Source organism: Peromyscus californicus, unplaced genomic scaffold (genome assembly GCF_007827085.1).
Source record: "Peromyscus californicus insignis strain IS unplaced genomic scaffold, ASM782708v3 Scaffold_9__1_contigs__length_137607984, whole genome shotgun sequence".
Taxonomy (NCBI): Eukaryota; Metazoa; Chordata; class Mammalia; order Rodentia; family Cricetidae; genus Peromyscus; species Peromyscus californicus.
The window spans coordinates 72040064-72055293 of NW_026294617.1; the positions used below are offsets into that span (position 1 = coordinate 72040064).

General features: G+C 42.7%; 1 protein-coding gene and 1 pseudogene across 1 annotated transcript; one reads left to right on the top strand and one right to left on the bottom strand.

Moving 5' to 3' along the window:
• Positions 1-1982, bottom strand: LOC128106632 (speckle-type POZ protein-like; annotated as a pseudogene).
• Positions 1983-7822: 5840 nt separating this feature from the next.
• LOC128106633 (speckle-type POZ protein-like) lies at positions 7823-9673 on the top strand. Its single transcript, XM_052732201.1, has 3 exons — positions 7823-7837; positions 8707-8864; positions 8896-9673. Exons 1-3 carry the CDS (start codon positions 7823-7825, stop codon positions 9671-9673), a joined length of 951 nt encoding a protein of 316 aa, XP_052588161.1.
• The last annotated feature ends 5557 nt before the right edge of the window (positions 9674-15230 follow it).

Consider the following 15230-nt stretch of genomic DNA (forward strand, 5'->3'; position numbering starts at 1 on the left):
TTACAGGCTTCTGAGAGCGTGCTCCAGGAATGGACCCTGTGCAGAAGCCAGGGAATGGTATGCTTCAGCCACCAAGTGGGGACATGACTCCACCATTGTCTTCTAGCTGGAGGTCTCAGAAACCTCAGAAGCATGAGCTGTAATGAAATTCAGTGTCTGGGTTTTCAGCAGCACTTAGCTGTAGAGGTCAGCCAGGTAGAGAGTGTGGGCAGCATTCTCCACAGAGAAGTCCCTGCAGAGGGCATCCTCACACATGACCTTCAAACGCTCCAGGCCATACTTGTCAGCAGCTGCTAGCACAGCATCTGCCATGCTGTCCAGGTCTGGTGCCTTCCCAGTGTAAATGAAGCCCACCATTGCCTTGAAGACTTGTGGCTCCAGGTCATGTATCTCAACGGGGTTCCTTTTGTTTTCCTCCATGTCATGTTCAAACATGGCTCTGAAAACTGGAGAGCTAAGATGGCCTTGTGAGCCTGAAATTCCTGGTCAGCTACCACCAGGCAGCAGTCTGTGTATTGGGAATTCTCCCACAGCTCTCCTACCTCATCTGCCAGTGTGCACCTGAGAGCCTGGATCCCTGGCTTCCTGTTCTGTTCAGAGATGCTGAAGGAGTGCTGGACCATGCTCACCTTGCCAAGGACCATGGGACAACAGGAAATCTCAAAGGATGAACATTTTGAATCCCCAGTCCTAGCCTTGTATGAACCTAAAGACTATAGGGCTCCTCACACCTTGGGTTTTCTCTACTTCAGCATTTAAGACCGAGAACCGGAACTTTGCCCAAACATGACTCTTTAGAAAGCTGAGCAACACTAGGTACACTGACATGTAATCTGCACTTTCTTCATCCACTCCCTACAGGTGTACTCTCAAACACCATTTGTCATTAACTCCTATTGAGAAAGTTGGGCTTCTAATGTGTTTCCGAATTTCCTCCAGAATAAAAGAGAACTTGTTGATGGTCCACCTGTAGAGAAATTCTGGATGCTGACCTCTGTGTAGTCCCAGGACCCAGAAAGGTCCCTGACATTTCTCCTGGAGGTAGTTTGAAGGTTAAACTGGATCCAAAATGAACAACTAGGAATTATTTTCTCTTCACCCTGTAGGACTCAATAATAGACACGATTTAGATTTTTTACTTTCTGTTTCTCCTCTATTCCCTCTTCTATAAGGCTGAAAATTTGGGTCTCTGAAATTTTCTGTCCAGATTTCAATATTAGTTTCAGAGAAGACAGTATAGGCTACTAAGGACTGTTACATCATTCCAATTTTTTCTAGATTGCATCAAAGATCAATAGGTAACTAGTTTTGACAATTATAGACAACTTTTGAAATTTTGGAACATTTTATGCACTCATATCAAAAATGTTGAACTAGGGTTCTCTAGAGAAACAGAACATATACAAGGAAATCCCTCTGTCTTAACAAAGGGGCTTTAATAGAATGACTTAGGGCTGCAGTCCTACTAATCTTACAATGACTGGCTGTGAAGAGAAAGTCCAAGGATCCAGTACTCAGTCCAGGAGGTTGGACATGTCAGCTGCTCTTCAGTATATTCTGCAATTCTGAAGAAGGATTCTCTAATGCCAGGCAAAGGATGGACTTGCTACAAGGTGAGGGCAAGTTGGCATAGAGCAACAGCGTCCTTCTTCCATGTCCTTCTATAAGCTTCCAGCAGAGGGCGTGGCTGAATTTAGAGTGTGTCTCCCATCTTCAAGATCTGGATTAAAAGTGTTTGTCTTCAGGCCTTGAAATCCCAGTAAAATGTTACCTCCAAAGTCTGTATTAACTTAACTTAAGCACAGCATTTCTCACTGTTGTGCCCTCCATTTTAGGGTTTTAGTCAATTCCATGTCTTGTTAAGTTGAGAACCAATAATAACCACCACAAGTGTATTTTGCTTACTGTGGTTCATCTTCCATAAAATAAGTGATGGTGTCCATTCCTACAAAGTTGTTATCCCCCTTGTCCACGGCCTTCATTGGCTATGGCTGGCCCCTATTGCAGGCTTCAGTCTCTTGCCATTTCCCACAGATGTGGTCTGAGATATCGTTCGCACTGTGAGACGCCTGTCCCAGGGCTGTGTAAGCCCCACCCTCATTCTCTCACTTGACAAAGCATTGAATGAATTGTGCCTGCCACTGTCTGCCCCCTCTCCTTGGGCTATGCCCTGGCCCTCATTATCTGGCTTGATGAGCCAATCCTCAATACTCACTTGATCTAGGGGATGCCTGAGATTGTAGTCTTGGATTACGTTTGTTTTCTTATTTTTTTTCTCTCTGCCGTGCTCATGGGAAATAAAGCTTCCCAATCTATTAGCCCTATCTCTCCCATGGGTGTCTTCTGGAAATTTTTTTTTCATAGTTTTCCAAGACAGGGTTTCTCTGTGTAGCTTTGGAGCCTGTCCTGGAACTCACAGAGATCCGCCTGCCTCTGCCTCCCGAGTGCTGGGATAAAAGGCGTGTGCCACCAACGCCTGGCTGTCTTCTGGAAATTCTTAAGCCTCTCAGCTTAATGCCTTACTTAAAGACCTCTAAGCTTGTCTGCCTTTGTACTAAGAAAAGGTCTAAATATCCTTAGATAACAATAAAAAATGGCCACCTAATGGCTCCGTAGACCCCGATATTTTACAGGAATTAACTAACGTCTACCAGAGAATGGGCAAATGGAAAGAGTTACCTTCTATCCAATCTTTTCTTACCTATGTTCTAAACCCTCCCTTCTTGATTCCTTCTCTCCTGTCCATATGCCCCAATACTTTCTAATAACCTACTTCCTGAGGAGTGCAGACAATTTTGGGAGCAGGCAAAGATACATGCATACGAGTTTCATCAAACTAATGCTGCCCATCCACCTGGGGTCAAGGCGGTTCCTGATCAGGATTCAATGGGATTACAATAACGTGGGTAGTTCTCTAGTTAGGGATTGGTTTACAACCTGCCTCCTGGCAGGACTTCATAAAGCTGTCCTCAAACCAGTAAATTATGAAAAGCTAAAAAATGTAATTCAAGATAATAAAAAAAAAATCCGTCCCACTTTCTAGAACTGCTTACAAAGGTTCTCTTATAATATACAAGTCTTAATCCTGAGAGTCCAGAGGGCAGACAGCTCCTTATGACCCACTTTGTCTCTCAGAGCTTCCCTGACATTAGGGCTAAACTTAAGCATCTGGAGAGAGGGCCTCTGACCCCACACGCAGAAGTCTTAGTGGTAGCATTTAAGGTGTACCATGGGAGAAATGAAAAAGCCCATAGACATGACTGCCAAATGCTGACAGAAGCTATCTAACCAGCTGCCTGAAGGCCTCAGGGTCCCTGTATTAAGTGTGGTAGAGAAGGCCACTGGGCTCATGCCTACCCTGCCCTATGCGGGCCACCATCTGGGCCTTGTCCAAAGTGCCACCATGAGGGACACTGGTCAGCTGAATGCCCGTGTGCACCTCTGGCATTGGGACATCAAACAGAGACCACCCGGCAGCCCATCTCCTAGGTTTGGCCATTTGCAAGGATTGAAGGTGCCCTGTTCCCTGCCCAACCACAGCCATCTCTCACAGGGAACCTAGGATAGCCATTACAGTATCGGGGTGATCTACTTCCTTCCTTTTGGTGCTGGAGCCACTCACTCAATCCTAAGGGAGGTTTGGGGTTCCACCTCTCCTCATCTCCCTATGTCAATGTAGGGAGATTTACCTACCTAACCAGACCTTACCAATTAGTTGTATTTTCAGGAGTATCCCTTTCACCCATACATTTTTAGTTGTTGTAATCTGCCCTGTGCCCCTAATGGGAAGAGATTGTCTAGCTAAGGTAGGACCTTTTATTTTGTTTGCTCCTCCCATTTGACTTACCTCAGACTTGTCAGAAGCTCCTCTCCTCCTCCTCCTAGCCACCCATCCTACTAGCTCTAACATTTCATTTCCCTTGCCAGCCTCTCAGGTGTACCGCAAAGTCTGAGACACCCAGAACCCTTCTGTATTATCCAGTTGCAGGACCCTACCAGGTACGTTACTCAAGCTCAGTACAATCTCTCACTCCAGATCCTTAGGGGACTTAAGCCTGGCATTTCTGACCTTCTCAGATAAAAGCATGTTCCAGCGCCCCCTGCTAACACTAACCAATAAAATTCTGATAGCAGAGTACTACACATTATAATATCATGACTACCAGCTCAAGATTTTAAATTCCCTGTGGCTGCTTCTTAATATGTTTAAAATTTTTTTCAAGCTCCAGAGCCAGCTTGAATCCACCTGGACAAGTCAGATCCACTTCAGATAAGTATAATTCAAACTTTTCTGATCCTGAGACCCTCCTCCCTCACCCTGGGACCCCATAGGACCCCAACCAAGGTAAAAAAAAATTCTAAACTCGCTCTTCTGCCTTGCCAGCACCTTGTCAGACCCAGTCACAGAGCTTGAAGCAGTAGAAGGCAATGAACTTTTCCCAAAGCAGCAGAGGACAATCCACTACCTCAGGACATTTGGCTACCCCAAAAGCCCTCTTCCCTACCCCCAAAAGTTAACTGATGCTAACCGAGTCAACTGGAAGCAGTTTCGGGAGACACAACGTCCCCATTCCCGTTTACCCACCATTTTTTTTTTATAAAAAAACAAAGAGTCTGGAATGTTAGATTGCCTAGCCACTCCCCCAGCTACATGACCACACGCACCTGGCAAGATGCTTAGTCATTCCAGGGCCTTGCACAATACGTAATTCATGCACTGTGTGATCTTGTAATTTGCATGAACATGTAATCTATGCACATGCATGGCATAGCTACTTAAGCCCATATGCACATATGCAGGCAGGGTTCCTATAAAAGTGGGTTCAGCCGGGCGGTGGTGGCGCACGCCTTTAATCCCAGCACTCGGGAGGCAGAGCCAGGCGGATCTCTGTGAGTTCGAGGCCAGCCTGGACTACCAAGTGAGTTCCAGGAAAGGCGCAAAGCTACACAGAGAAACCCTGTCTCGAAAAACCAAAAAAAAAAAAAAAAAAAAAAAAAAAAAAAAAAAAAAAAAAAAAGTGGGTTCAACTTATTCCTCCCCTCTTCCTACACGGTCATTCCATAGGCCTATGCACATCTTTCTTATTCCCTTCCCTTAATAAACTCTTATATTGGGTTTTGTCATACCTCGTGGCTTTTCTCACATAGTAAACAGTGCAGCTTAATATTGCACCTTGTAATAAATAATACTGAGATTCTGAGGTGGATGTTACTCATGCTTTGTTGTATCAGGGCATGGGAGTTCATGTCTCTAATCTCAGCATTCCCAGAGTATAAACCTTGGGGGCCAACCTGGTCTACATCAATAATTCTATGCCTGAAAAAACTACCTAGTGAGATCATATCACAACTTAATAAAAATAATAACAACATAATTATAATAGTACTAGTAATAATAATAATAAAGTCTGTTATTTAAATTAATGTTAAAGACAAACTTTCAATATCATTTATAAGACTAATAATGTGGTTACTGTGATTAAAAAGAAATTCATGAACCAGGCCTGATGTCATAGTCTATGGCTTTGATCACAGTAGTCTAAAGGCAGAGGCTGACTCAACTCTGGGAGTCTGAGTTAACTTGGTCCATAGAGCACCTTCTAAGAGAGTGACAAGTTGTCAAAAAGGAAAAAGAATTAAAGAAACAAAGAAAGCCTGGAGGTGGTGGCACATGCCTTTAGTCCCAGCACTTGGGAGGCAGAGCCAGACGAATCTCTGTGAGTTCAAGGCCAGCCTGGGCTACCAAGTGAGTTCCAGGAAAGGCGCAAAGCTACACAGAGAAACCCTGTCTCGAAAAACAAAAACAACAAACAACAACAAAAAAAAAAAAAAACAAGAAAAAAACGAAGAAAAATGCATGAACCAAATTACCACTTGAATTCCTGCTAAAAATATTTCAGATGCCAAAGCTTTAGAGAATGAACTGGTCTTTCAGAGCTTTTCATCATCTTTAAGAAAGTAATTGTGATAGAATGGAGAAATGGTTCAGCAGTAAAAGGTGTTAGATATTTTCCAGAAGACTGGCATCCAATTCACTGTATGCTCAAGGCAGTTGACAACAGTCGGTAACTCCAGTTATCCAGGGGACCCAACAGCCTCTTCTGGCTTCTAAGGGCACCATATGCTCATGGTACACAGACCCACCTGTGTAACAGGGCCCAGGCGTTAGCAGGCTCCCATACCTAAGTACAACTGTCTCCATGATGGAAGTACCATTCAGGGTATAAAACGCAGCACTTGTGTAAAAAAACAGCAACCCCTGCCAAAAATAAAACAAAGGCTTACTTAGTCCACCAAAGTCCATAGTTCTGAGAATACCTCTAAGTGTTCAAACCTTGCTTGAAATACAGTAACATTTTGGCTTCTGTGGTGCCACTTCTGCCTAACTGTTCTTGTTAACTGAAGTTTGTGAACCCAGAATATGGTTTTTGTGCTTAAAAGCTCACCCTGAGAAAGGCTGGTTGCTGCACTGGAATTCCGAACACCTCATGTAGTTCTGCCAGCTGGCTAATAGGTTTTCTATTGGCTTAAATCCAGTTCAAGCACTATCTCATTCTCTCTCTCTCTCTCTCTCTCTCTCTCTCTCTCTCTCTCTCTCTCTGTCTCTCTCTCTGCCTGTGTGTTTGCATTTGTGTGTGTTTCTATGTCTTTCCATGTGTTTCTGTCAGTTTTGTTTTCTTTTAAGGACCAGTGGCTTTTTCTGGTATGAGGACACTCCTGCCGATTAAGATTTGTGCCTCTTCCCGTTGGGAACCTGAATCCTTTTGGCTGTGCCAAGTCCCCCAGAGAACCACCTACCCGAAATAAGAGTTCTCCCTACCCCATTCCTGGAATGAGAGGTTATATGAACAGAGCCTGTAAATTGAGCCCCAGGTGGTTCTCAGTTTCCACATGGGAAGCTGCTCTCAATCTCCAGGAGCAAGTTCATGGGAGCTCTGGGCTGGCAAGGTAAAGCATTTGCTTTGCTAATGAGGGGTCTTGCAGGAATTGCCTACCTTCATTTCAAATAACACATTTGAGGGAAGCAGTACCTGCCACTCTGACCCTAAACCCACGTAGAGAATAGTCACTGGGGCTACTAGTTAGCCACCTGCGAAAGGATCCTAACTGAGGAACCAAAAATTCAGAGGTCAAAACCAGTTGATTGCCAGGCTGTGGTGGCACATGCCTTTAATCCCAGCACATGGGAAGCAGAGTCAGGCAGATCTCTGTGAGTTCAAGGCCAGCCTGGTCTACAGAGCGAGATCCAGAATGGGCACCAAAACTACACAGAGAAACCCTGTCTCAAAAAAAACAAACAGCAACAACAACAACAAAAAAAAAAAACAGTTGATTGATTTATCCTGTATTGAGGGGTGAGCAGCATTGGATCCAGACTTTCAGGAGAGCTAGGCTGGGAATTGCTGAGTAGATTGAATCACTGAAGTTATTTTCCTGTTCTCTAGGCTTATTGAGTCCCTCCAAACATGATGAACTGGAGAAAGATAATAGATGTGGGGAGCATTTTACAAATCCCATTTCAAAGGGGAACGCTCTCAAAACCCATATTTCAGGAACTGTTGAATATATTCTTCTGGAAACCAGAATACTCTCACACTTTTAAGGCCCTGCAGAATAGCATGGAAGTTCAAAGTTGGAAGAGGACAGAACTCACAAGTTAAAAATGTAAAATACACGGTATAGAGAAGCTGCATCTAAACAGTCAACATGACTGAATTGAGAAGTATTTAGGATCTGCATATAGCACAATAAACAAAATACACTTGTGATGGTTACTTTTGGTCTCCAACTTAATTAGACACAGAATAACAAAAATCCGAACATGGAGGGCAAACCTGTGAGAAAGTTTTTTTCTTAAATTGAAGTAGGTAAATCCACTTCGAATATGAATTTAGAGGTAGAAAGGAACATTTAACCCTGATTTCAAGGCCAGAAGACACATACCTTTAATCCAGTCTTGAGTCTGGCAGACACACCCTAGATTGGGCCACACCCTTCTTGGGAGCATATAAAAGGACATGGAGGAAGGAAGCTCTTTCTCTTTGCCTGCTTGCCCTCACCTTGCAGCAAGTCCATTTCTTCCCTGATGTTAGAATTTTTCTTTGGAATCCCAGCATATACTGAAGACCAGCCAACACTTCCAACCTCCTGCACTGAGTAAGTACCTGATTCTTGGACTTTTTCTTCACGGCTAGCCAATGTGGGATTAATGGGACAGCAGCCTTAAGTCATTCTAATAAATCCACTTCCTTCATACCCAGAGAGATTCTGTGTACATGTGCTGCTACTTTGGAGAACTGAAGTACATTTTTGATATGAGTGTATAAAATGATCCAATTTTTCAAAAGTTGTATTTAATGGTCAAAATGGAGTGATCTAACAGTCTCTAGTAGCCTAGACTGTCTTCTCTGAATCTACTATTGAAATCTGGATAGAAAATTTCAGAGACTCAAGTTTCCACACTCATAGAGGAAGGAACAGAGGAGAAACAGAAACTAAAAATCTAAATCTGTGGGTATTCTTCTGTCCCACAGGGTAGAGATAACACAATTGCTAGTTCCTCATTTTGGATTCAGTTGAACCTTCAAACTACCTCCAGGAGAAATGTCAGAGGACAGGATAGCCTAGAGCTAGGATTACACACAGATCACCATCCAGAATTTCTCCTACAGGTGGACCATCAGCAGCTTTTGTTTTATTCTGGAGGAAATTCGGGAACACATTAGAAGCCCAACTTTCTTAATAAGTGCCTATGACAAATGGTGTTTGAGAGTAAACCCAAAGGGAGTGGATGAAGGAAGTGTAAATTACCTGTCAGTTTACCTAGTGTTGCTCAGCTGTCTAAAGAGTCATATTTGGGCAAAGTCTTAAACACTGAAGGAAAGGAAATCCAAGGTGGGGGAGCCAGAAGGGCTTTAGGTTCTTGCCATGCTGGCACTGGGGATTCAAAAAGTTCATCCTTTTAAATTTCCTCTTATCCCATGCTTCTTTGGTTCTCGCAGATGATGGGTTCATCCTTCTCTGCAAGGTGAGCGAGGTCCAGGACTCCTTCAGCCTCTCTGACCAGAACACAATGGCAGGGATGCAGGTTCCAAGCTGCACATTGGCAGATGAGCTAGGAGAGCTGGGGGAAAATTCCCGATTCACAGACTGCTGCCTGGTGGTATCTGGCCAGGAATTTCAGGCTCACAAGGCCATCTTAGCAGCTCACTCTCCAGTTTTCAGAGCCATGTTTCAACATGACATGAAGGAGAGCAAAAGTAGTCGCGTCGAGATCCATGACCTGGAGCCGCAAGTCATTAAGACAATGATGGACTTCATTTACACCGGAAAGGCACCAGACCTGGAAAGCATGGCAGATGTTCTGCTGGCAGCTGCTGACAAGTATGGCCTGGAGCGTTTGAAGGTCATGTGTGAGGATGCCCTCTGCAGGGACCTCTCTGTGGAGAATGCTGCCCACACTCTCTTCCTGGCTGACCTCCACAGCTCATGGCAGCTGAAAACCCTGGCACTGGATTTCATTACAGCTCATGTTTCTGAGGTCTCTGAGACCTTAGGCTGGAAGATAATGGAGGGCTCATACCCCCACTTGGTGGCTGAAGCTTATGGCTCCCTGTCTTCTGCACAGGATACTTTCCTGGAGCCCCCACTCAAACGCATGAAGCGATCCTAGAACCTGGTCAGCTATGACCTCTACTTGTCTCCAAGAAGCAGTCAGTATAGACTACCAATGACACCTGGGTAGACTATGGGATTTTTGGAGTATTTTCAGTGAAAGTAGGGAAAGACAGATGGTGGTTCAGGATTTAATACACCTGTTAATGTGTTGAATGGCCGATTAGAGAGAGGTAGAGACTGGACTCTGGTATACTTTGTGGTTTGTTAATTTGTCTCATGAGTTGGAAACTGCTATTCAATTTAGTTGCTGGCCCCATGGACATCCCAAGAGGGCTTCTTTGGAGAAACCTGTCTGGATTGGACTGAGAAGAACATATGACCAAGGGCTCAGCAAAGGACCAAACAAAAATGAATGTTTGCTTACAAGAGAAGTAGAAGAGAATGAAGACTTTTTCTCAAAACTCTGTGTGTGGGACTGGAGAGATGAGTCAGTAGCAATAGCAATTATTGCTCTTGCAGAGGACCCTTTTTTCAGTCCTCCTCTTGTCTCCATGGGCACATCCATCTCTGTAGACAGTACCTACCCAAATAAAATATCAAATGAATAAAAAATTTAAAATCAGTTAGTGGATTCTGGTGGTGTTTCTGTTTGAAGAATCCTATTTTAGTCTATCCAGCTCTGCTCAGCTGTGGAAGTTTGTGCTGAGTCCTTACTCCTACACACACACAAAATTCAGTGAAATGATCCCTAATGAAATTCTGTTATACTCATAGTTTGATGCCTAGCCCAATTGACATCAGTTAGGCTTTCTCCAGCATCTGATGAGAGCAGATACTGAGATCCACAGCCAAACATTAGATAGAGCTCAGGGAACCTCAAGTAAGAGAAGGCAGGATTGGAGGGTGAATCAAAGATATCATGTAAAAGGAGCACAGAGATTCAACTAAACAGGGTCCATGGAGGTTCACAGAGACTGAAGAGGCAATCACAGAGCCTGCTGGGTCTGTTCTAAGTCCTTGTGTACACACTGTGCTTGTTTAGCTCAGGGGTTTTGTGGGAGTCCTAGCAGCAGAAGTATGGGGAGTCTCTGAACTGTTTGTCTGATCTTGGAACCTTTTGTACCTTCTGAGTTGGCTCCTCCAGCCCTGATAAGAGGGTTTGTGCCTACTATTATTACATTTTGTTATCTTGTGTTCATTTGATATGCCCAGGAGACCTGTGCTTTTCTGAAGGGAAACAGAGGAGTAGTGCATATATGTGGAGTGGAAGGAGGGGAGACTATGTTCAGATGGGATTGTATGAGAGAAGAAAAAATAAAAACACAAAAAAGAAAGAAATATTAGAAAGACATTTTGGAAGAAGTATTTGGACAGATCTGCAAAGGAGCAAAGAATGTGAAGATCTGTTTGTCCCCTGTAAATGTCCACAAAATTTGTCTTCACTTTTAACCTGATTACAGTTGCTGCTAAATGCCAGATCTGCCCAGAGGTATCACCATTTTCTCAGCCTGGCCACCCAACTACTTCATGACAGGATGACTACATTGGGCCACTTCCTCAGTGGAATGGACAACATGGGATAGGATTTACCAGGAAGTATTTTTCTCCATAGCCCTGACTTGGATGTAGGCACCAGGTGTTAGAAAAGGAAATAGAAAAGAAACCAATCAATCACTATCACCCCTAGTGACATCTTGGGAAAAAAATTGTTATCTGTTTCCACGATTTTAAGTTTTTCTGGCCTAGAAGTTTTGATTCCAGTGTGAGTGGTCAGGTGGGGGTAGTGCCCCTGCTTGGAGCCAGAACAAAGAGTTCATTGACCTGGAAGCTCAGACTTCTCCCAAGCCACTTTGAGCTCCTGATGTCCTTAATCCAACAGGCCAAGAAGGAAATAAGTGGGACCTATTCTTTCTGATTTTATCTTAGTGGTTAGATGCATCTGTAAGAGTGTTTCCAAGTAGAATTATCTGAGATGCAAGGGAAAGATCAGCACTGTAGTGTGCTGAGTCATCCAGGTACTGTGGATCTGAATGGAATAAAAGGCAGCAAAGAAGAGACTCACCTTCAGGGGTTCCTGGCTCTGTTTCCCACTCGTCATGTATGAGCTCTTCACCTGTCATCCATATCGTAAAAACTAAGACCACTGACAAGTTAAGGAAAACAAGGAAAAGTGACTAGTGAACTTTGCCAAGACAGGTTAAGATTGTCTTTAAAAATTCCTGCTTCTGAAAATGGTCTGTCAGATATTCTAGGTCTGTAGACAAATTGCATGCCACAACAATGCCAAGGAACTTTGGGTAACTGTCCAGGCTGCCAACTGTCTCTGTCTATTCTCACAAGAATTTCAGATTATGCTTGCTTGCATTTTTTTTGTTTTCTCTGGTATTATAATGTTTCTTCTCTGGTCTTTGATAGAGTTGAAGACTAGACAGTTAAGGTTAAAATCTTCTCATATCATAGCTATAACATATTAGTACTCAAGTTAGAATCTTCAAGACAGGACAGCTATAGGAGTAATCTCTGTAATTTGGCATTTACCCATGTTCTGAACATTTAGCATGTCTTTCTTGCTTGATATTATTCTTGTTGGTTGTAATTCCAGTTTTGTTTATATTATTACTCTTTGTTTTTCCTGAACAACACTTGATAATCATACTTATTGTATATAGTTTACATTAAGATTTGAACCTTTTTATTTAGACTTTAAAGGTTAAATTATATCAGGATTGAATTATACAGTTACAGAGAGACAGCCTGTTTTCTTTTTTCTTTTTTGTTTTTCAAGACAGGGTTTCTCTGTGTAGCTTTGCGCCTTTCCTGGAACTCACTTGGTAGTCCAGGCTGGCCTTGAACTCACAGAGATCTGCCTGGCTCTGCCTCCCGAGTGCTGGGATTAAAGGCGTGTGCCACCACCGCCCGGCTCGACAGCCTATTTTCAAACAACCAAACTCAGCAACCTTACAGGTACTGCCAAATGCTCATGTGAAAGCTAACTGGACTCCAAGGGAAATGTTAGATTTAAGGAGATTTAAAGAAGCTATAGTATCATACGGCATGCATTTTCTACTTATAAAGCAGATGTTAAATTTGTGGTCAACTTGTAATAAATATAGCCCTCAGGACTAGAAAGAATTAATTATAGCTGTCCTAGAGGCCAGTCCACAGTTACAATGGAGAACCTGGTTTAAAGAGGAGGCTAAAACAATAGAACAATGATGCAGGGCTACAGGTGTGGAAATTACCCAGGATCAGCTTCTCAGAGAGGGCAATTATGCTGATATACAAAGACAATTTTTATATGATAACCAAACCCTAATTCAACCTAATTCAACCCACATGGCAGCCATGAATGCATGGGGCAGAAATGAGGAAGCAAAAAAAAAAATTGAGTCATTTACCAAAGATATACAAGGCCCCAAAGAATCCTTCCCAGATTTCTTACAAAGGTTGTCTTCAGCAGTAAATAGAATGATGCCAGTTCAGAAGCTAGACAGATAACAATTGAATGTTTGGCTTTTGAGAACATGAATGCAGCATGCAAAAGATAATTAGGCTATTAAAGTCAAGATCAGTATGCTTGGAGAGAAAGAGGAGGGATTGTATGAGTGAGAATTGTTGAGACCATGATTAGAAAAAGCACAGGGATAGCCAAACTAGTGGAAACACATGAACTATGAATCAATAGCTGAGGAGCCCCTGAATGGTTCAGCTCCTCTGGATAAGTGAGACATTCGGATTAGCTTGAACTGTTTGGAAGGCCCCTAGGCAGTGTGACCAGGACCTGTCCTTAGTGCATGGCCAGGCTCTTTGGAACCTGGGGCCTATATAGGGACACTTTACTCAGCCTGCGTGAAGGGAGGAGGGAACTGGAACTGTCTGGACTGGATCTACCAGGCTGAGCTGAATTCCCAGGGGTGTCCTTGCACTGGAGGAGATGGGAATGGGGGTTGGGCTGGAGAGAGGCGGGGATGGTGCAGTAGGAGGAAGGACAACAGGAATCCATGGCTAATATGTAAAATCAAATTAAATTACAAAATAAAAAAATTAAAAAAACATGAGACAAATATAGAGGGGGGAGAGAGAGAGAGAGAGAGAGAGAGAGATTGAGAGAGAGAGAGAGAGAGAGAGAGAGAGAGAGAGAGAGAGAGAAATAGATCAGTGGAGGGTCTTCCCACAGGGAATGATAAATAGCCCAAAACTGTGCCAATATTTTGTATGAGAGCTATTGGAAGTTTGGAAAGTTGATTTAGGAACAATTTCCTAATTCAATAATTTATCATTATATGGATGATATTTCACTAGCTGATTCAAATGCAGGCAGAAAGAATCTTGGAAGAAGCAAAGAAAATTTTGCCTTGTTGGAGATTACAAATAGCTCCTGAACCTGGCAACAAGCCAAGGAAATTTTAAGGAAATGTACTACTTGTTCTTTTTACAGTCAGACTACCAGCAGAATGTAACCCAAAGGGTACTCAGAGGAAGGAAATCTGGCAGATGAATGTGTTTCACTATGCATAATTTTGAATATTGAAATATGAACACCATAACATTGATACTTATTCAAGATTTCAGTGGGCAACTGCTCTGAGTTCTGAAAAAGCTGATTTGGTAATCATGAATTTACTAGAATTATGGCCATCATGAGCATACCTGCACAAATTAAAACTGCCAATTTCCAACATATATCTCTGGTAAAACAAGTCATTTTTTGCTAATTACACTATAAAGCATATTACAGGTATACCACATAATCCTATAGGCTAAGGAATCATGAAAGATCAAACCAAACTCAAAAGGATATGCTAAATAAACAAAAAGGGGTAACAATCTCACCCAAAAATAGACTGTGTAATGGTCTATTAACTTTGAACTTTCACGGTGCAAAGGAGAAAGGAACAACAGCTGCGGAGAGACATTGGATAATAGAAAAAAACTAGAAAATTAAATGAGCCTATGTATTTTAAGAATGTGCAGACATCAGAATGGAAACCAGGATATGTGTCACATTGGGGATTTGCTTTTGTTTCTACAGGAGATGAAAAGCTGTGGATACCATCAAAATTGATAAAGGTTCAATTTGAACAAGACAGACATCTTAGTTAGAAGAGGTGATAGTTCATTAGCCAGCATGACCATCCAATTTAAACTAACTTATACCACTAACAAACTCCTTTTCATTTAATCAGATATAACTTAGCAAAAGGTAATCTCCCCAAAATTAGATTTTGGGAAGGGTTTTTGTTTTTGACTTTCAGGAGAATGAAGGCTCAGGAATCTGAAGAACACTGGACAAATGGACATATTCATCACAGGAAAAATCCATCAAGAAGAGGTTTCAATTCTGAACATTTATGCCCTAAATACAAGGGAACCCACATATGGAAAAGATTCATTACTAAAGCTTAAATCACACATCAAACCCTACACACTGATAGTGGGAGACTTCAACTCCCCACTCTCACCAATGGACAGGTTGACCAGACAGAAACTTAACAGAGAAATAAGGGAGATAACACATATTATGACTCAAAAGGACTTAATAGACATCTACTGAACATTCTACTCAAACACAAGACATTATGCTTTCTCCTCAGCACCCCAAGGAACCTTCT